Genomic DNA, 22,395 nt, shown 5'->3' with positions numbered 1-22,395 from the left:
AATAACGTAGCATTGCCTTGTAACGTGATAAAACATTTCGTCTTTGTCCAATGTCGCGGCAAAATTTACGATGTGCATGTGTCGGTCAATCGTACGATTTCCAGACCTGTTTACATCTACGATTTTAGCGTAGTTTCTACGATTATTGAAGTTGAACTACGCTCTACACTTTGGAGAGTAGTTTCTACGCTTTCTACGAAAAAATCCAATATATGCCATTGCCTTTTCGTCATCCTTTGTTGTGTGTTCTGTATCGAATGCAGTCTGTAAATCACATAGTCACTCAGACGCTTATCACAATTTTTATAGGCATTACAAACACCAAAGTGATCCCGTATTCATCTAATGGTTTATAGACGATAATCGCCGAGGGGTTTCAAATGAATATCCCTCTAATGGTTAATGAAGGTTCCCGATGCGTTCCAAATATATATTGGGAAACGACATTTTGACACGAGCAGACAATGCTGAAACGAAAATGCCAAGATGCTCCGCCAAATAATAAGAAGGTGGCGACTCAGCGGTACCGATTATCATACACGGAAAATTGGAAATGCCTGCAGCCCTCCAGGAAGGGTGACACGTTCGTTCATTGCACTGTCTGCCGATCAGACTTCTCGTGTAAGCATGGCGGGAGTTTTGACTGCAAACGACACGTCGATACAAAGATGCACAAGGATTTACATATGTTACACTCTAAAAACGTGTCGATTGCTACTTTCTGTAAGACGAACACTACTGGTGAAGATCAGCGGACTCGGAATGTAACGAGAGCGGAATTGAAAATGTGCGAACTTATCGCAAATCAGAACATGTCCCTAAGTGTTGCAGACACCCTTCCTCGGGTATTCCGTACGATGTTTCCGGATTCGAAGATAGCTGCAGGTACGTGCTAGATATTATATTGTTTTATATAAAATTATTATGTCAAATTAACAGAGGAACAAAAACGGCGAAAATAACTAAAATTGCGAAGTGTGTCGTACTCGTAGTTGTAGCGTAGTTGTGCCTAAATATAGGTCTACATCTGAATCATCACTCAGAAAAACAAAGAGGGATATATGAAGAAGCTACACGTATTTAATACCCATTCAGTAAATTCAATGAATAAAAAGATATCACATTTGTAAAAAAAAAGAAACCAACTTGACCTAACCATTATTCTTGATCAAAGGGAGATAAATCGTTTTAAAAACTCTGGATTAACTCCTACAAATATGTAAGTTTTTTTTAATGATTTATTATATTTTTTTGTAAATAATCAAGTTTTGTTTGTGAATATATATTGTTTATAAGTAAGTTCATTGTTGACATAGTTTTATAATAATTTACATTGAAGTTTATTTTAAAATAAGGTAATGGTCCTAATTGGTGAATTAAAACTGAATTAACATGTTATTAATTACTTATTTGTTGACAGACATGAAATGTGCCCGCAACAAAACAACTGTCTTGATTAAGGAGATTGCTACCTTACAACAAGGATCCCTAGCAGAGAGAATGAAAATGCGGCCATTCACCATATCGACTGATGGATCTAATGATGAAAAAAGCAAGCAGTACCCAATAGTAGTCAGGACATTGGACACAAAAACTGGAACTGTAAATTCGGAACTGTTGTCAATACCAATTTGTAAAGGTTCAGCAACAGGTATGTTCAAAATAAACTATGGATTTAATATGTTTTATGCTTCAGTATATTAATTAGTATAACATAAATTATAATTCAGACTAGTATTGTATTAATTAGTCGAGTCATGACATACCAGCCAACGATTTAAGAAAATTTTACATTTCACAAATTGAAGATTTGAAATTGTGTTTGGAGAATATTCTTGTTTTATGTTTAGACATTTCAAATTATATTGGAAGAGTTTTCTAACTTTTCTTATATTACAATGATTTTATTTGCCATTTTATCAAAATATGAAATGTAATTAAATTTAACGGGTTTTAGGAGAGGCCATATTCAACATGATGGATACCGCTTTACAGGAGAGGGGCATTCCGTGGTCGCAATGTATGGCTCTTGGCTGTGACAACGCAAATGTGATGACTGGGCACAAGAAGGGAGTCTTCGCATTTGTAAAGCAAAAGCAGCCACACATATTTCTGGCTGGATGTACTCTCCATTTAGTCCACATTGCAGCTAAGAAGGCAGCAGCAGCAGCTCTTCCTCCAGTGGATGATATCCTGGTGGATATATATTACTTTTTTCACAAAAGTGACAAACGCCGCTCAGCATTCAAGGGGACACAGGCACTTTACGACTTGGAACAGAAGAAAATGCTGAAGCATGTCTGTACTAGATGGCTCAGTATTGGAAGGTAATTAACAATTGATAGCATATTCTTACTAATAATTAGAGCTTGCTTACTGAACATGTACAAAAAACTACATGTTTTTAAAATAAGATATTTACAAAATGCATTTTTTTAACAAGTCATCGATGTAGCTTTGTTAGAACATGTACAAACATCACATTTTTTGAATATGATATGAATAATTAAACTTTAAACATCAATATTTTTCAATTTATTCTTGATTTTGTAGATGTGTCGATCGGATGCTGCTCAACTGGGATGCACTAAAGGACTTCTTTAAAGAGCAGAAAGATGCAGTGGAGTTAACAAAGTCAAAGAAAGCAGCAGCTGTAGCAGCAAAGAAGTCCAAGATATCAAGCTGTCCAAAGAATTCTACAGAAGAATCATCAGCGCCTGGATATGCAGAACAGAAGATTGAGGCCATCTATTCTTTCGTCAGGTCCCCGACCAATCGTCTGTATGTCCTCTTTCTTCAGTACACTATCCATGTGTATGATGACATTCTATTAAATCTGCAGTCAGATGAACCAAAAATACACATACTACAACGCTCTCTGCAAAAGCTTCTGAGGAATATTCTGACAAGGTTCATCAAGCCCGCAGCTATGCTTAGTATAGCTGTTGACAAGGTACAGTACAAGCAGAACTGTAACATCAAACCAAACACCTCACTTGTGATTGGAGAGGAAGCCAAAAACTTCATTGAGAATGCTGAGGTAAATCACCTCCGCTCACGAAAGGTTGAGGAATTCTACAAAAGTGTAGTCCGATACTTTCATGAAGTTTGTGACTACATTTGCAGCAAGCTGCCATTGAATGATCCTGTCTTGTCAGCTGCACAGGTGGCGGATGTAAACTTACAGACAATTGCAAAGTCATCTGACCTTCGTTTCTTCATTGAAAGATACTCGTGTATCATTCCTCCAGCAACAACAAAAGACAAACTACTTGAGCAATTCACTTTGTATCAATGTACAAATGTCAGCAGCTGTACCAATGAGCAAACCAGGATGGACTCAATCTGGTCCATGATTGGGAAAATGCGGGACGAGGAAGGGAAACTTATGTTCTCAGAACTCTCGGTGGTAATGTGTGGCATCCTAACCATACCACACAGTAGTGCACACTGCAAGAGGGTGTTCTCCTGTGTACGTAAGAACAGAACTGAGCAGCGAGCATGTCTTGGAGATAGTACTCTTGAAAGTCTCCTGGTAATTAAATCTTCAGGCACCCCTCAGGATTACACGGACAAGGAACTGGACCATATCAGGGGGTCGTACTACAGATCTCTGAAATCTTCATAAAATGCTGCTTACAGATTTTACCCAATGTGCTGGGTTGTCAACTTGTGTTACTGGACAGATTTGACCCAAAGTGCTGGGTTGTGTTTGTTTTATAACTTTTATTTTGCAATAAGATTAAAAAAGAAAGACAAAATCATCTGAAATGGTACCAATTATTTATTTGATGTTGTCACTTAAAAAGTTATCAGGATACACCAGAATTCACCTCAGAGCACCTAGGAATTCAATTTTTTCCGGGGGAGACCCCCCGTACCCCCCTTGCAGGAGGGGGCTTAGGCGCCCGCTCCCGCACCCTCCCCTACCTCGCCGCTTCGCGGCTCGGATGCTGGCGATGCCAGCATGTAAAAACTACACTTACCAAATTCAAACTGCACTTTAATTCCTCTTTGACAAACAAATGGGTAAACAGGTCTGGATTTCCCGTTTAAACAATCCAGATTATAATTGAAAAAGACAGGTACGTTAACTTATGCATCATTAAAAGTTTCTCCGTGTGGTATACATTGTATAAAAAGTGATAAAAGTTTACTGATCAATATCAGTTTATAGAAAAATCTAGAGGCGGACTGTCCCTGCATTGTGAAATCACCCAGAATGATTGGTTGATCTGAAACGTCAATCACACCTCAGCACAGTAGCCCTCGTGTCATAATGGGCGGAGCTTACGCAATACAAGAATCATGCGTTTATTTGATGTATCGTCGAGGTGCGGCACACATTTTTCGCGGTTTTAAATGAAAACTTTAAAAAGACGGTTGTATTAAACATTACAATTCTGCATTTTATATAAAGGATCAAGATGTTAACTCCTACCTGTAGCATGGACTTATTCAGTGTGTATCAATCGGAGACATGCCCGTTTTCCTTCTCGAATGGTCATGTATACATTATATATCTACCAGAATTTTATATACATGTACAAGCACCGTATCGGCGTAAGACCAGCTCGGATTCCTACAAGAATATCTAAGTTTTTGTCATATTTCGTCTTTTTAACAAATATGTGTTGTTACTATGTATACTATATTTTGGAAAAAAAATCAATGGCAATAAGTCCATGCCGGCTGCTAGATTTGATCAACAGAATCTGTCGATGTCTTTATAAAATATCAAACTGGCAATGTAACCATTTTCATACGTTTGTATCTTAAAACTATGTATTAACAATACTGAATATCAATTCCAACGAATATAATTTCACACGAAAACGTTTATGAAATGCCACCGACAGATATATAGTCTATAGGCAAACCGCATCTATACGTTGATCTCACGTTCCGACACTACGTATGTCATTCGTATCTTATATTTCAATGCCAGCGTTCCAAACCACAAAACGAAAAGAATTCGGAAACAACTTTGGAAAACTTCACTCATGCTCTACAAAGGTGATAACCAGCATCCGATTTTCATATGTGTATTAATGCTCATTTATTTCATTTTGGCTATTACTACATAAAGTTATTATAATATATAGGATATTTTCTTAGTGAACAAAAAAGTACAGGTAACCAAGAACGAACTTATATGAAAAAAATGAAATTCGTCGCTTCACTAAGATTTCCCGAATCAAAGTTGCTAACTATCAACGAGGAGAGTATGTAGTAAAATCAAAAATGAACTTTAGGCAGAGAATCCAAGCGAACTGTGTAATTTCTCCAACAAAGAAGAGTTCCAAGTTGTTCTACGTTCTATTTTTGCTTTTTGGTCAATGCAATCAGATGTATTTGAAATGTTCTTTTTCTCAAAAAATAACGAGAATTAACCAAAACTTGTATCTCTTTTCATGTGACCACTTTTTAAATAAAGAAAGTAGCGAAAACGATCTCTGGGATATTTTATTAATTCTTTTAGATCTTTATATAGACATCGTAGAACTCTGATCATTTTCCTCGTTAATGTCAAATGAAAAAAGAATGACTTATCAGATAAAATAAAAGTGGGGGTGCGAGACCAAGTTGGGGGTTCGCATCCCCGATGAAAGTTTTTAAATTCAAGAAGGTCTATTTTGTGGCAATTTGACGATTAGTTTTAGGCAGACGTTATTTGTCTTTGATTTTGATTATGGAAAAAAAGTATTTATTGCGATTTTGTTTCTAAATTTTACGTTTCTGATGCAATAAAGGTTTGATGTACACGTATTTATTACATATTTTTTACTCATCAAAATTATATGTACTCATTTGCATATAGAGAGCTAAGCGCCTGCAAGATGAAAATAATAAAAAGAAACCTACGACATGAGATTCCAGCAAGATTTGTTCTTCGACTTCTTGCGTAATTGTCAGTATCAAGGTCACAGTTCACTTCATCAAATGATCTGGTAGTCTTGTCCAATGTATGAGTCACTAACGTTCTGATTTACTAGCCAAAAAATATACCCTGGGCTTGGACTCTGCTTATTGTCAGAATTATAAAATGTTCAAGATTAATCTATAATTTTCCAAAACAGTTTTCTGTTTATACATAAGAGATGAGTATGCTTAATACATTAAAACATGAGTTGAATGGTAAAGCTAACCATGCTTTGATAACTTGAAACACCTGTTAGCTGGCAGCTAGCTTCCTGCTATGGGTCAAGGGTCGCCGCCGGTAACTGTAGTGTTGCAGTCGCTGTTTACCCTCTGTTAGAATATGGACTAACCAAATCTGTCACATTTTGGACGAAATAATTTATTTTTAGGGTTGGAAGCATATCTCAATACCAACAGGACGGATGGATTCAGTACGCTGTTTGGAGAAAAGACATTTTGTGTCGTAAACTGACTTACCCCATTGTTCTCACAGACCAACCTCGGACAAGACAATGTAGCCATAATTGGATAATTGCCGATATCGTGCTGTGTCGCGAAAACAGTTCCAATACGTCACCTTGCCATTGGGTACTAGGATTTCACGGCTGACTGAACAGCGATGCATAACGTTTACATGTAGCGATTGTCTGCAGTAATTTAAATTAAAGCCCCCTCATAGGCATGTTTGCCAACAGCAGACTCAAATTGGTAATCATGTTTTACTTTCGCTATTGGTGCCAGTGCACGAGGCGACCGCCGTGATATATTTTTTAATGAAACTTTTAAGGCCGTTTCAGATATTTATACACATGGATTATGAACACAAAGTTCCCCCCCTTCCCACCCCCAGCCCCGTTGGCACCTGTCACCTGTGATTTGTGCTGAATGAATATGCGGCGCAGTCAATTATATACCAATTAAGGCCGGTTTGCGAACTTGATTGGATATTGGATTCCATTGATCGAAAAGGGGCTAGGGGAAGTTAAGTGTATTCATGTTCTGCGACCGATGCCGGATTATTTGAACGAGGCAGATTTTTCAGCTGGTGTCTGACCTTTATACAGCAAGGAGAAACAGTTGAAACACCTTTAGCGGACAGTTTCATGGATAATTAAGGGATAATTTAAAAAAAGAAAGTGATAACGTCAGTTTGACACAGTTGGAAACTTTTAATTCCGACGCAGTCTTTATCAGCATTTCATAGAACTGATACCCAAGTGTCGAGAAAATTCAGAACGGTTTGGACCTGCTTTGACGTCCGACGATATCGTCAAAAAACACATGGAGAGGATCCAATACTAAACGATGTGTTTCAATAAAAACAGCCTTGGATTTCTGGCTATGAAGATTTGTTATCGAAATTAAAAGGAAGGATGGAACTCCGTACCCTCTTAACACTTTAGTTCAAATTGGATCTAGACTGCAGAGACCGAGACGATTTAAATCGCCCGGAAATAAATATGTTTCAACGCAGCAACACGTGCGTTAGATAACTTAAGGAAATCACTGAATTCCCGCATGAAAGAACTCACCTTATTTGGAATTGGTGTACATGTTAAAACCAATGACCCTGTGTTGCCTGGTGAGGAGAATACATTCAGGGAATCGAGTGTTTAGTTTCAATTTACAATTCAATTTATTACCAAATGCACATTGCATATAGGCATACAGAAATATACATCAAGATAAATACTTTACAAATATCTTGTACAATGGCGGAGAACATATGCAATAGATTCAATTCCAGAGTGTTTAGTTTCAATACGGCTGAAGGATTATCAAATACAGTGTGTTTAGAGACATGGAGGAACACAAGGACTTGGAAGCGGAACAGAAAAAAGTGAAACTGATCGCGAAACCGGACAAGAATATTTTATGAATTCCAGTGAACAGTGAAGGAGGACTGAACCACCGGAACATAGCACCAAAAAAAGGTAAAACATTTTGCTCGACCAGAAAATCCCAGATGTTTGGTCAAATTATATTCAGTGTACCTGTCCATTATTCCCGGAAAAGGAAACTTTTACAAGAAACCCACGGATAAATTTAAATATTTTCGATTCTGTGCTGCAAATGAAACAGCCCAGACGAGGAAAACGTGTATGAATAACCATTCATAATATTCCGTGACAGCGTTGGTTTGTTGATCGTGGTAAAGGACGATAAAAAGGTGAAATTTGACATTTGAATGTTCATATTTGTGAAATAAAATGTCTTTGAAAAATGATCGAATTTGTGTATTTTTATCGTCATGATTAAGATTTGTTTTTGTCATGTTATTTCAAACGAAAGATAACAGGACTGTCACCTCCCCGTCTGTGATTGACTGGCGTTTACACCTGCCAATCAGTCGAGTAGAGTTCCATCCACATGTTTTCGTATGAAGATATTTTTCCTCGAGATAAAGACCAATCTTCGTCATGAAGATCACTTTCTTTCTGACGTTTATTCGACGTTTTTTTCTATACCGATATAAAAAAAAGTCGATAAAACCTCAGAATAATTCGGACAAGACTAGCACAGGTAAATGCTAACCAGTCGGGCCACGCGACCGTCGCAGCGTGAAACGTACTCGCGGGCGGTCGACATTTGCTGCTACCTAAAATTTGGCTCTGTGCCAACAGGTAATCACAACTTCTCCTAATATCACAAAACTACTCTTAATAAGTTTTAACCACTCGTAATAATCACTTACCACCCCTAATATTATAACACATGTGTTAATCTTATAACACATGATTTAATCTTATAACACATGTGTTAATCTTTTAAAACATGTGCTAATATCATTTAAAAGTTGTAATGATTACGAGCAAAATGAGTAGAATAAGATAAAGGTATCTCCTAGTGATTGGTCCCTAGTTGTGCATGTTTTATTTTGAGAGTGATCATAGATAAAAGATTGTTGCAGGAAGAACTTCACAGATCTTTCTCATATTGCAATGATTGCTTCTATTTCTTTCACATTAAAGGGGCTGGTCGGGGAAAAAAATGTTATATTTGCTAAAATGGCATACACATGTTTATAATTAAAATACTGTACCTTCTTATGAAATATACCGATTCAAATTTTGCTGAAATTCACTCCCTAAGAGTAAAAATTATAATTATATTAAAGAAATCCTAAATCGTCACCTGACAGTCTAAAACTCTCAATTGACCCAGATCAGTGATGTAATTTTACTGCATGCGCGTCATCAACAAAATGTAAACATCGCGGCGAAAGAAAAAGATGCATGCAAAAGTCATGACAGGCACGAGGTATCGTCAATGAATGGATACAGAGTCCACTACAAAATGCAGAAAAAAGCAATGGGCGTTGGACATCTAGCAGCCTAGTAGGTGGACACGAACACATTGCTGCATTGGACGGCGATTTACAGTGATTTCCACGTTTATTGACATTATCATCAATACCGTTATATATAACAACAACATATAGGTAGGAATACTGCACTTGTATCATACATGACCTTTGAAAACAATAATTTACGTATAGTATTGCTGTCTTGTCCGCTAGTTGAGTCCGACATGGCTGATAAACGACGTGCTATTGTTGATATCTTCACTGCCTCACTTTCGAAACAACCACATGACATATATATAAATAGATCTGCGCTAAATTTACGCGGGGCTTCCCCCCGATTTCAGTGGTCAAAACTGGAAATTGCAAGCATAACTGGACCATCATATTGTCGTTGTATAACTTTTGGAAGGCCAGAGAACGCATTTAGACCCATTTATTTTGTAATTTTTTCCCCGACCAGCCCCTTTAAGTACTGTACTAGTACCTATGTGAAACTACAAACTCAAATTAAAGGTTGTCTTTTTTATACAGCAGAATGGAATTTAGATCAAATGTGTATAAATGGAAGGTAAAGACCAAATCAGTCCTATCAGTGAAAAGCAAGCCAATCAAATAATTAACTATTTCTGGTTGATTTTTATACGCCGTCAAATTCGACAGGAATATTATGGTATGGGGGTTGCGCCTTCCGTCCGTCCTGCGTAAAATTTTGTTTGTCCGGCAATCTCCTCCTACATTTTTTAGTGAATCTCTTTTAAACTTTGTATACATCATAATCATGATATGAAGTTGTGTCTCCCTTAAAAGAATTTTGATTCAACTATTTTTGCAAAAGTTATTGCCCTTTGTTCATTTCAGTATTTGATTTTTGTGTCGCCTGCGAAAAGCTGGTGACACATATGTATTGCTTTGTCGCCATCGTCGTCCGAACAGAGGTTTTTGTGCGATAACTTGAGTTTCCTTGGGCCGATCAAACTCAAACTTCATGCAGTGCTTCCTTACCAAAAGTGCTTACTTGGGATTGCTTTTCAGGTCCGAATGTCAAAGGTCAAGGTCACTGTTACTATAAATAGAAAATCTGTTTTTGTGCGATAACTTGAGTTTCCTTGGGCCGATCAAACTCAAACTTCATGCAGTGCTTCCTTACTAAAACTGCTTGCTTGGGATTGCTTTTCAGGTCCTTAGGTCAAAGGTCAAGGTCACTGTTACTATAAATAGAAACTTCACTAAAACTGTTTACTGGAAGACTTCGATCTACCACTTGACCCATCGTGTATACCTCTGACATGCCGTCTTACTCCAAATGTTATTGACAACACTAGCTGTTTAACATCATAATCTTCAAGTTTATTTATTTATGGGAAACCATCCGACAAATCATACAAATTGGAATTGAGACAATGAGTATCCATAGCAAGTTCCTTAAAACTCTTCCCAGAATAACAGATTATATAACAAAATGATGCCATCCAAAAACATAATCTATGATTATTGCTTACTTTTAACATTATTTCTTGAAATGAAAAGTGTATCTATTTCTTCGTAATCTCCCAGCTTCCTGCGCAGGCGACACATCCACTTCCGTGGAATTCTTGTTTGTCCGGAGATTTTCTCCTACATTTCTTATAGCATGTCAGCTAACCACTCTTAGAATGATGCCAATCTAATTTCAATGTAAGAAAGTATATAATACTATATGACCTTCGACGGGCGTATATTGTTTCGCCCCGCGGTACTCTTGTTAAATTATTTTAAATGGCTGGAAGTCCGAAGGACGATGTTTAATTCACTATTCCTAGCTGAAATCAAAATTATCAACTAGTCGCAGAATAGAGAACAAGTAAAGGTAGATCCTGACCAGGAATGTGAGATGAGATGAAATATTTTTAATCCACCATCATCTGATGGTAGGCTAGCTAATACACATGTACAATCAAATCACCCTTCATCCCTCTTCGGTCCTTAAAGAATTCTTGTTATCGCTATTTCTCAAAAAAATGCTCTAGGGATCTTTCTTAAATTTGATATGAAGGTTCCCCATGGACCATAGTTGTGCATGTTAACTTTTGAGACTGGTCAGATTAATTAAATGGCCGACGGGCAGCCATCTTGGATTTTAAAAGTGAATGTTTGTTATCACTATTTCTCAGGAAGTACTTGGAGGATCTTTCTCAAATTGCATATGTAGGTTCCTGTTAGTCTCTTATTTAACAGGTTTAATTTTGAGATTGTTTGGATAAACGAAATAGTTGATAGGGGCTATCTTGGATATTTTACAGTGAATGTTCGTTTTCGCTATTTCTCGGGAAATACTGGAAAGATCTTTCTCAAATTTGTTCCGTAGGTTTTTCTTGGTCCTTAATTGTGTATGTTTACTTTTGAGATTTGATAAAATTAACAAAATTGTAACCTCAAGGTGCATTTACTGATAAGAGAAAAGAAGAGTAAAGATCAAGCTGACATAGAACTAATGAAGATGGCACAATTCTTGTTTAATTTTCTGCATAATATGGAAAGTGATTCACTACAAGGGTGATAAAGAAAAGTTACTACAAAGAGATCATTAATGCATAATACCTGTTGATTGTATATCAAATAAATTTGTTTTGTCAGGTATTTCAGTCAGCCTTCACGTTGAATCTTGAGATTGGGGGACAGAGCTGGACTAACAATGGAAATGCTGGGGATTGTACCTCAGGTAAATTAGCAACATTACATTGATGAATTATTTGTACTATAGCCGGCAGTAGAAGTAGACAATATTCTACTTTCACAATCGCATATTATTAGAGTTACTTCCCCTGAAATCTTACGAGAACGAGGCTCAGCCTGCTGATAGTCACACTTCCGAGTCCCGCTTTGATTCCTGGAGCACGTGGTACAACACAACAGTACACAACAGTATACAGAGATCATAGAGAAGATTGGTTTTGGATTCCTGCATATTCCATTTCGGGTAACACTCGTACGCATACACTAAATTGACTTATATTAGTGGCCAGGCACTTTGTCAAATTATTGGCGATAATTTCAACATTCCAGTAGAAGCTACCGCCAGTACCGCCAGTACCGGCGTCCTGAGGCCTAGGGGAACCAATCAAAGGTACGTTCGCCATTTAAGACAAATTTTGAAAAAATAATGTTGGCATTTTATCTTGTATTGATAAGTCATGCTATAATTGTTGTACATGTACTTGTACATGTGGGCAGTGTGATGGATATACAGTAGTGTGGTGATAAACACCATTTCACTCACAGGAGTTCCTTACAAAAGTCTGAAATACATATGCTGTATATATATGTACTGATATTAATCACAGCACACATATCGGTACAGCATATGTGTATTTCAGACATTTGCAACGAACCCTTGTGATCTAATGTAATTGTAAACAGTATAGTACTGTGAGTAGCATGCTGAGTAAGTTATCAATCAGACATGGTGAACTGAATCAGGGTAATTATAATTACGCAAACAGTCGACACATTCATTAACAATGTACATATTGCTGGCACTAAAACATGGAATAGATTTAGTTTGGAATTTTTGTAAATGTGAAAACAAGTGTGAATGTCTGCATGAATTGAATAATGCCTGTCTAAAATATCAGTTACTGGAATCTATCAAAGTTGGTTTACTACAATGATAGGTGAAGTTCATTTTAAGTCCGGTGTTTTTAATTTTTTTAGTATCATCAACATTATGAACAGGAACATGGTTTCCAAAGGCAGGGAATGCTGTGTTGCTTCATGTCACAATCAGGAATAGCAGATGAATGGCATAAAGTTGTATTTTCATTTTTTTTCACATTTCGAAGGTAGTGCTCAATAGTAGAAAACTTAAGGATGAATGGGTAACCTGGTCAAATGAGAGATGGAAAAGTTAACAGTTACTTGCATGTTTTGCCATAAGATATGGATAGGTGTTTTAAATAAATCTGTGAGCTGACCATGGTCCAATTGTACTTAATTTATATATCATAGCCGATCATGTTCCATAGCAACCAAATAAATTCCCTAGCAACAATAACAGTCGGCTGTAAGTCAGAAAAGAAAACAGGAAATCCATATTCCTTTTATGATATACCAATAGGTGATTTATTCAGTATTTGGTATCTTCATTATTTTCTGAATAAATTACTAAAATGTATCTTATTGACATCCACAGCAGCAGTAGTTCTTAAATAATGTCCAATTCCACAAAACAAACATTACTAGACTAATTGATCATGAACTTAAATCAAATTCATTTATTTGGCAATAAAAGTTAACATCTATGGTGGCCATTGTATGACTTCTGTCTGACAAATGTATTTATATATATTTGATAAATAAATGTAATTATTTAAGTTAGTGTTTGCCTTTTATAGACTTGAGGATTTGATAGAATGTAAACGGTAGTAAATGGACAAGGGACTGTTGTTATGGAAATGGCTTTTGAAAGGGTTACATACATCATTTCATGGGTACAGTGTAATAAAACTACTGGCACTGTGTTGTTGGTCGACAGCGTAGTGTTGTACATGTTTACTTCTCATTGAAAGGCCCGGATTTATATCACAGGCTTTCCCAAAAGATAAAATTGACCACACTAAATGGGGCCCGCACTAAATGTTTGCTTCAGGTTATGTCATTATCAACTGCGTTCACTTTCGCTAGGAGATATATATATATATACATGTTCAGTATCGACTTTCAGGTTGTCACCTAACTAAATAGCCCCTTTTATATACATTGCAATCATTAAATGGGTATAAATGTAATAACCACTTAATAATTTAAACACTTAAACATCTAAAGATCCAATAATTATATTAGCCATCTTCTATGAAAAATGCATTTAATGATAACCCCCACAAATGAAATTAAATATGAACTTCTCAGTGGTTCTTGTTAGTTACATACTGTACATGCCATAGTGTACACAATTATTGTATGAATTGCTAAAAAAGTCAATTTGAACACTGCATCATACCAAGATATCACTGTCATTCCTTTTTGCAAGAGTCATCACTCGCATCTATTTCAATTGGTTGAGCAATATTTGCAGCATCAAGCATTAAGTTTGACCAGTCCTTACTGCGTGCAAATGCAGAAAATTGCAAGATTTGTTTGCTGTGAAAAATTTCTGCTAAAACATTTCTTAACTCGAAAGTTGCCCCTCTCCCCCCTCCCCTCCATCTCCGATCTTCAAACAGTATATGCATTGATTATTGGCCATGGCCTTTTACCTTTACTCCTTGCGACAGACAACCTCATCCCACCCCTTTCTGCCACACCGCCTTCAATCTCAGATAATTTTTTGGCCTTTTTGAACTTATGCACAAATCCTCATAAAAGGTATATCTTTGAAAATGAAATGTGGGAAACGCCGGTGAAATACATCATGTGGTTTTGAAATTTTAACAGCCCTTTCCTCCCCCAGATTGCTTTTTTTACATTACATTGCAAATGAAAGATTTTTTCAATTTACTTTTATTGTATTTCTTGTTGTTGGGGTTGGGGCAGAGAAGGGTGCATTCAGTATGCCAAATTCGTCCGTTAATAAGGCTGTATTTATTTATTTTTTATATCAACACCCAAGCATTGTCTTCAATTTATTACACACTTTTTTTTTAGCATCAATGACTAAGTAATCTTTCAATTATTCATCAATGTTAAAACCACAATCAATTCATTCATCAACGCTGGAACCACATTGAAACTTTGTCTACACAATCATTTAGCTTATTCCTTAAAAAGAAATGGATGCATTTGATTATATATATACAATGCCATGTGAAATAAGTTCCTGCATATAGTTATCAGATCTCTTACGGTTTTTCAAACGACAAATGTACTTTAAAATTCAATATATAGTATTTCAAAACAATGATGAACAATTAACACTTAATCTGTATTACATTTGCAATATTTTGAATGTAGATCTTTGTCTGGCATAGAATGATAGAGCTATATATAGAAAACCAAAGATTGGCAATAGCAGACCCAATTAATATAAGTCCCTGTTATCAGAGGCAGGATAAACAATTTCCGCAAGATGTATAAATAGTGTCTCATAATTTGAATGTATACACCAATGATAAAGCTCCATGTATATATGAAATAGAAATCTAGATACCCAACAACACGAAAAGGGTCATTTTGGTTCAATTCTCTACTGGGATCTAAGAGACTAGTTAGTATTACCCGGGAGTTCTATTTTTAGAATAGGCGGATTTGACAAAGCACCAAACGACGGCCTCTAAACTATCATCAGCTTGAATAACTTTTGATTTTTTTTTTTTATTGTGAAGTAATTTGTCAATATGCATTAATCAGAGTGATTGGGAAACGAAGCACAGTAAAATCCTTTCTCAAATTAGTTATAGACAAGTCCGTCGCCGCGGCCACGCAATTTTTACAACCGTGCTGTTGGCAAAACTTCGCTACCGCCAGGTAAAAGTCTGGGATTGATGTTTAATCAACATATGGGAACATGAACAATGAAACTGATTTACATTGAATTAATTTCATTGAAAATGATTGTGAAATATCACCGTTTTCGGTTTATTTACCATTAAATATAGCCATGTCCAGGAAACCGTCTATATTGGGTCAGTAAAGTCTGCTCCGAAATGCTCTCCAAGTTTTATTTAATCAAATTTCCATTGGAGTTTTTTTAACAAGTTTGAGAATTACAGTAACACAAAATGCAATCACAGAAATACTCAAACAAATCTCTTGCAACCATACATTTTATTCGCATGAACCACAGCGGGACATGTATTCACGAAACATAATGCTGTTACGCCCATTTTCTACTTTCGTTTTCTAAAACGTAAAAAAAAAAATTTCGATGCCATCGCAAGCGTGTATTAACTTCAAATTTGGCACAACATTAAATCATTAGATTTTGTTTCTATTTGCAAAATATAAAATTGGTACATGTCTGCGGAGGTACTTAAATCCGTGTATAAATCAAAGAAAACGTAACATTTTGCCATTTTTCCCAAAGGCGTGCCGTTTCCCGCCAAATTTATGACGTCATCACGCTCATATTTTTTGGGGAAAATATCGATTTTGAAATTTTATTTCCTATTCTAGTTTATAAAATGAAATTTCTAATAAAATATGATACTTCAAAAATTCTATATTTTCTGGGCCAATTTTGGTCCTTAGCTGTGCAGGGCAATTTTTGAGACTGATCGGATAAACAACATGGCTGACAGCTGGCAGCCATCTTGGATTTTGATAGTGAAAGTTTGTTATCGCTATTTTTGGGAAGTACCAGAGGGATCTTTCTCAAATTTTATATGTAGGTTCCCCTTGTTCCCTTGTTGTGCAGCAGTGCCTGAAATGGACGGTTGCTTGCTCGCCAATGGTGGTTAAAGCCTTGCTCGAGTTACTAAAAGTTGTCAAAAGTGAGGTAGTCACTGGCCCAACAAAAATAGTTTGAGCTACTTGCTGAAAAATTAATGAATAAAAGAAATTACAGTCCCTTCCACATTAACTGGGGGTGGGGGGGCAGTACATTTCCAGTTGTCATTACTTCGATTTGAATCGAACTGTCCGTGATTTAGAAAATGTGATGATTTTTTTCTGATTTTCTATATAAAAATAAAAACTGCCAGGGTTTCTTCTTTGAGGTGAGAGTTTGTGTATTTCTTTTTGGGAAGACCTGAATGGAGTGGATCATGGCAGGTTTTAACTAGGGTTGAAGAATTAAAAATATGATGTTTTATTCTGTTTTACATATTACAAACATTGTCATGTTATATGTAATTTAAATGTGCTGAAGCATTGTGTTAAATGCTGTGGAAATATTTCCTAAAATTATTTGGTCCAACAATGTCATTTGGGCCTGTGCTTTAAATTTTTTACTCGCCCAAAAAACTTTTTTTGGGCCAGTCAATGCAGGTTCCCCCCCCTATCCTTTATTGTTCATGTTTACTTATGAATCTGATTAGTTAAACAAAATGGCCTACCGACAGCCATCTTTGATTTTTGACATTGAAGGTTTGTTAGTACTATTTCTCAGGAATAACTTTCTCAAATTTGATATGAAGGTTCCCCTTGATACCTCGTTGTGCATGTTATATTTTGAGACTGATCATAAAAACAAAATGGCTAAAGGAAGAACTTGACAGATTTTTCTCATATTGCAATGATCGATTCTATTTCTTTCACATTAAGTACTGTACTAGTAAATATGTGAAAAGACAAACTCACTTTGAAGGTTGGCTTTCATACACATCAGTATTAAGTTTAGATCAAAAGTTACCTCAAGGAGCATTTACTGTTAACATGACTCGATCAAACAGATTAGAGGAAAGAAGAGAAAAGATCGAACTGACAAAGAGCTAATGAAGATGGTACAAAAATGGGCGCCAAGATCCCCTAGGATATCTTGTTAGGTCACCTGAGGCAAAGTCTCAAGAGACCTATTGCGACCGCCGTTTGTCCGGCGTCGTCCATCCGTAAACAATTTACATTTTCGACTTTTTCTCCAAAACCCATGAACCGATTTCAATAAAATTTTGCAGAAACCTTCCATGGCCAAAGGTCAACAAAAATAGTGGCCGATTTGGTCCCCAGCCCCAAGGGACCTGAGGGGCGGGGTCAAAAATCGACTAAAATTTCAAAAATCTTCTTCTCAAGATCCAGATATGGTAGAATCAAATACTCTTCATACATTTTTTCTTACGGTGCTTTACCAAAATTGTGAATTTCTTGACCCTGGGGTCTCACGTTTCCCCCTGGGGAGGGGGTTAACTTTACTATTGTTTATATAGGGAAATCACATTTTGGACTAACATTTGTTTAATTTCCATTGGAAGTTACTCAATTTGGGTTAGCATTATCAGTATTGGATAGCAGTTTGATGGTATGCACATATCAGCCCTGACTGACCCCCAGTTTATTTATTATGGTTTATAATGGCAAATGATACTTTGAATATTACATGTCAATAACTTGATTGGAATTATAACCCTGAGTTGACAGTGTGATACTTTGGAAATTTTGAGCCAGCCCTACCTCCAAGGGCTGTAGGGTGGGGCCCAAAGGAGTCAGTGTGCTAAAATTTCTTCATTTTCCTTGTTTAGATTCATAGGTGCTAGTTTCAAATACTTTTTAATCTTAAATCTGTATGCTAGATATTGAATAAGGTGGTTTTATTGTTTTTTGTCAATTTGAATAATATTTCTGTTCATGTTAAAAACAAAATCAACTCTCTGTATAAATATACATGTATCAGGTGACCGTTGAGGCCCATAGGCCTCTTGTTTATAGCATGTCAGCTAACCACTCTCAGAATGATGCAGATCTTATTTCAATGTGTAACACTATATGGCATTTGACGACCGTATATTGTTCCACCCCACGGTACTCCTGTTATTTTTTGGGTCGATCAGAAATCCAATATGGCCACCATTTTGAAAAACTATTTAAAACTTAAAATCAGGTTCTTATAGGCCGAATTAACTGAATCTCAGTCTAGGAATGATCAACTCATTGTCCCGACAAACTTTAACTTAAAGTTATACTTAACTTGTTTTTTACTCAAATTTTGGTAGGGATGATTGACATCATTATCTGCACTTCATATTTCAACATCAAGGACTAATAATGTAGGACTCAGGTGACCGTTAAGGCCCATAGGCCTATTGGTTTTGTAACTTCCCTTATCTAAGAAAAGACCAGGGAAAATTAATAAAAAGGGCAAAGGACCAAGAATTTAAACTAAAATTTAGTAAAATTTAAAAATGTAAACACATTAACCAAATGGTGAATATTACTGGAGAAAATAATTATCACTGATATGTACCATTTGAAATATTTATTGCAATATATACTAAAAGTAGCTGTAGTTGTACAACACGTATTGTAAAATTGTATTTGGTAGAAAAATGAGATGTTAACATTATATTTACAGGAGTCTAGTGTTGGAGTTCAAACTGACCAGCTGTTGACCCTGAACAAGGAGACAGATGAAATGGTTTGACTCTGGGGATCACAGATATTCAGTTGATGTGCGTGGGGGAGTTAGTGCCGATATTCAAGCTTTAGCTGGTGAGGTGAACACTCTGAAAGCCAAACTTGAGGCATGTAATTACCTTGTTATAGAACACTTAACTATACAACTGAGTGACTATGAAAGTAACCAGTTCTCATATGAAAAAATCCAGGAATACTCGAAAGCTATGCAATTTGATACTGGATTTCAGAACAAGGGAATGTTTGAATCAGTTTCCAGTATCTTGAAAAAAACCCAGAGAGATTACACTACTGGAGAGGGCAAAGTGAGGTTTCTGAAATCAAGCCAAACCAGCCCAAAGGAGGTAAACCTGGGCAGAAAAGAAAGCTGAGCCTAAAAGAAGAATTTTTCATTGACTTAATTCAGAGCAGATTATACTCTAGCAGCTGACAACTACATGTCGATCTAGGCTTATTTGATAACGTACGATCGGAGAGCACCGACGGAATTTAGCAAGTATTTTGGCTGCATATTTAAATGAAATAAATAAATAAAAAGCGATTACTTCACTGATATTGATAATAAAGAAAGTCACGTTAGTTACAATTCATTTTATTAAACTATCTTCTTTGTAATTACATATCACTTGGACATTTATATAAGGTAATATCCAGGTTTTGACACCTGAAATGGTCAGAAAAACACTTTTCTCTTTAAGTCATGTTCCAGTTAATATCACTTTTTCATCTGACAAATCTTGGAGGGCCTCATGGCAAAATCAAACTAACCAGTCACTTATCCCTTCCTTTCGCATAAACCACTGTATAATTATAGAAACACAAAGTTAGCTCTCTCCGATACATGCCCATTAACATATTAAAGGCCCGGTCACACAGCCCTCCACGGGCGTATCGCGGCCGAATCACGGCCAAAAATTTCTGCCCGTGAAGCAGACGCTGTTGGACGCTTTGAGGTCGCGATAAAGACGCGATACAGCCGTACTTTACCCGTCGTTACACGTGGTAAGAAATTCACACGCGGTTGGCTGCGCGAAAAAGTTTTGGGCTGCCCAAAAATTTAGACCGCGGGTAATCGGGGGCGGTACACGTGGTACACACGCGGTAAAGACGCGGTACAGACGCGGAACGAACGTGCTAGGACGTGCTACGGCCGCGGTTAAGACGTGGTTACACGCGGTAGGACGCGAAATTTTAGCGGGTAATCGCGGGTGGAGCACGGTCATAGCACGTTTGTTCCGCGTCTGTACCGCGTTGTTATCACGTGCATTAGCGTGTGTACCGCGTGTAAACACGGACAAACGCCTTTCTCCGCGTAAACAGCGCGCCCCAATACCGGCCTAATCACGTTCAATTGCGTCTTGTACACGTCCCAAATACGATTGTCCACGGCCTAATCGCGTCCGTACAACGTCTGATTTTAGGTATATAAAAAGCGCGATTTGCCGAGCATTCGTCAGTTGTGCTCCAGACGTCAAGGGGTGAACATGGATCCCCGTCACCGTAATGACCTCGTCTTGCNGACTGTGTCTTGAGCGGTTATGATTTCTACAGCCCGGTTCGGCTGCTTTATTATACCCGTGGTAGGCCGCGGTACCGCCGCGCTTCACCCGCGATAAGGACGCGGAACAGTCGCCGGCGTCTGTTCCGCGGGCATACCACGGGTAAACCGCGGGTAAGCCAATTTTGCACATTTTCCACCACGGGCAACCGCGGGCAAAAAAAAATCGCGAAATTTTACCCGCGATACAGACGCGAAAGGCTGTGTGACCAGGCCTTAAACTAAGTTCATCTGTGTTCAAACTCAGACAAAGATACTAACGAGGTTAATAGTTTTAGATATATTTATTCATAACATAAACAGTGCTAGCATTTCTGTCGATTCCATTGCAGCTTAACCGGCTATCCAGAAGAATACATGCACCGTACTAACTGCTACGACAGTTATTTTCTCCTTTGAATACTTCCCACCTGCAATAATGATTCCGTAACGTACTCCTTGAGCTATCTTTTGACCATTTGGCAACTTTTTTGCTTTGTAGCTGATACAGTACAACACTTTTCTTTTGCTTACTTCACACGGCCAGTCATTTTGTTTACAAAGAAATGCGCTAGTAGAGGGAAATCCCTGAACAAAACGTTGGTCAGACAGGTAGAAATACCGATGATTATCTTAGATTTAATCATTTTTATGATTTTTTTTCAGCAAAATTCAATTGTTATTTTCCATAAGGAGTCTCACTTGATATGTTCATGTAGTTTTTGAAAAAAAAGACACTTTTTTTTCACTTCAACGTGATGCCCCTTTAAGCCATTTAGATATCTTGATATTTTGTTATGTTTACATCATATTCCATAATCATGTGTTATAAGATTCATCTTAAATTGACTCATGAATACATAATTCTTTATAAAAAAGGTCAATACAGAATCACAGTACTCGGTAAAGAGTAGATGTTACTACATGCCATTTACTATTGTGCCTAATTCAGAAACGAAGTTATTTTTAAGCCGCTCTTGGCAATAGCCGAGCGGCTTATTAATTCTGTCCAGAGAACGAAATGACGGACCCACTTTCGTTCGGGGTGCGTGCGCATACTGTACTTCAGTCTTGCATGCTTCCGCTTTATAGTTTCGTTATCGCAAATAGAAAGTAGAATCTCTGACACTCACCTGTGGGTTACATAAAGTCTTCTGATACTCCTCTCCAAATAATCATCCTTACTTAAAATAATTGCTGGAAAAAAAGTTTATCTCCGGTGCATTCTACGAGTGTTATGGTGGTGAAATTCGTGCACTAAGTTTTAGCGTTTTAGCAACTCGGTTTGCGGTCTGAGGAGTGTTACGCGTGTGAAACACATATGATTCGAGAAAGCACATGTGAAGACTGTCAAGCATTGACGCTGTCTGTAGAAGGAAGAAGTAAATATATATACTTATAAACTGTATGAGTGATGAAGTATACCCTCTATTTTGATGTTTGAAACGGGAACGTAACATGACATATCGTGCTTAGGTTGATAACGGTAATGGCTCGGAGACGAGACGATATGTGAACTGTGTATGCTTTGAAACATTTCTGTAACACAGCATGCTATTTCTGGTATATTGATTTATGAAAGTGTAACAATTTAAGAACATGACACAACAGCCGCTGCTGTTTGACAAGAATTGGCGCCGTGTCAAAATAA

General features: G+C 37.1%; 2 protein-coding genes across 2 annotated transcripts in view; both read left to right on the top strand.

The window, feature by feature from the left end:
• Window positions 1–22,395, top strand: part of LOC110445784 — a 73,943-nt gene that overhangs the window by 6,026 nt on the left and 45,522 nt on the right. The window contains exon 2 of the mRNA XM_021490575.1: window positions 11,843–11,927. Coding sequence (XP_021346250.1) covers window positions 11,843–11,927 — 85 coding nt within the window. The remainder of the gene's footprint in view (window positions 1–11,842; window positions 11,928–22,395) is intronic.
• LOC110445779 lies at window positions 322–3,931 on the top strand. Its single transcript, XM_021490562.1, has 4 exons — window positions 322–885; window positions 1,421–1,651; window positions 1,958–2,327; window positions 2,554–3,931. Exons 1-4 carry the CDS (start codon window positions 465–467, stop codon window positions 3,626–3,628), a joined length of 2,097 nt encoding a protein of 698 aa, XP_021346237.1. The 5' UTR covers window positions 322–464; the 3' UTR covers window positions 3,629–3,931.

Source organism: Mizuhopecten yessoensis, unplaced genomic scaffold, assembly GCF_002113885.1.
Source record: "Mizuhopecten yessoensis strain PY_sf001 unplaced genomic scaffold, ASM211388v2 scaffold265, whole genome shotgun sequence".
NCBI lineage: Eukaryota > Metazoa > Mollusca > Bivalvia > Pectinida > Pectinidae > Mizuhopecten > Mizuhopecten yessoensis.
Note: the sequence above shows the minus strand (reverse complement) of the source record. Positions and strands in the feature narration are given on the sequence as shown.

Bases quoted from the DNA above. Each gene is read 5' to 3' on its own strand.
- LOC110445779 (XM_021490562.1), top strand. From the start codon at position 465: ATGCTGAAACGAAAATGCCAAGATGCTCCGCCAAATAATAAGAAGGTG. The intron at 886-1,420 runs GTACGTGCTAGA...ATTTGTTGACAG, and splicing joins GGATTCGAAGATAGCTGCAG to ACATGAAATGTGCCCGCAAC. The intron at 2,328-2,553 runs GTAATTAACAAT...TTGATTTTGTAG, and splicing joins AGATGGCTCAGTATTGGAAG to ATGTGTCGATCGGATGCTGC.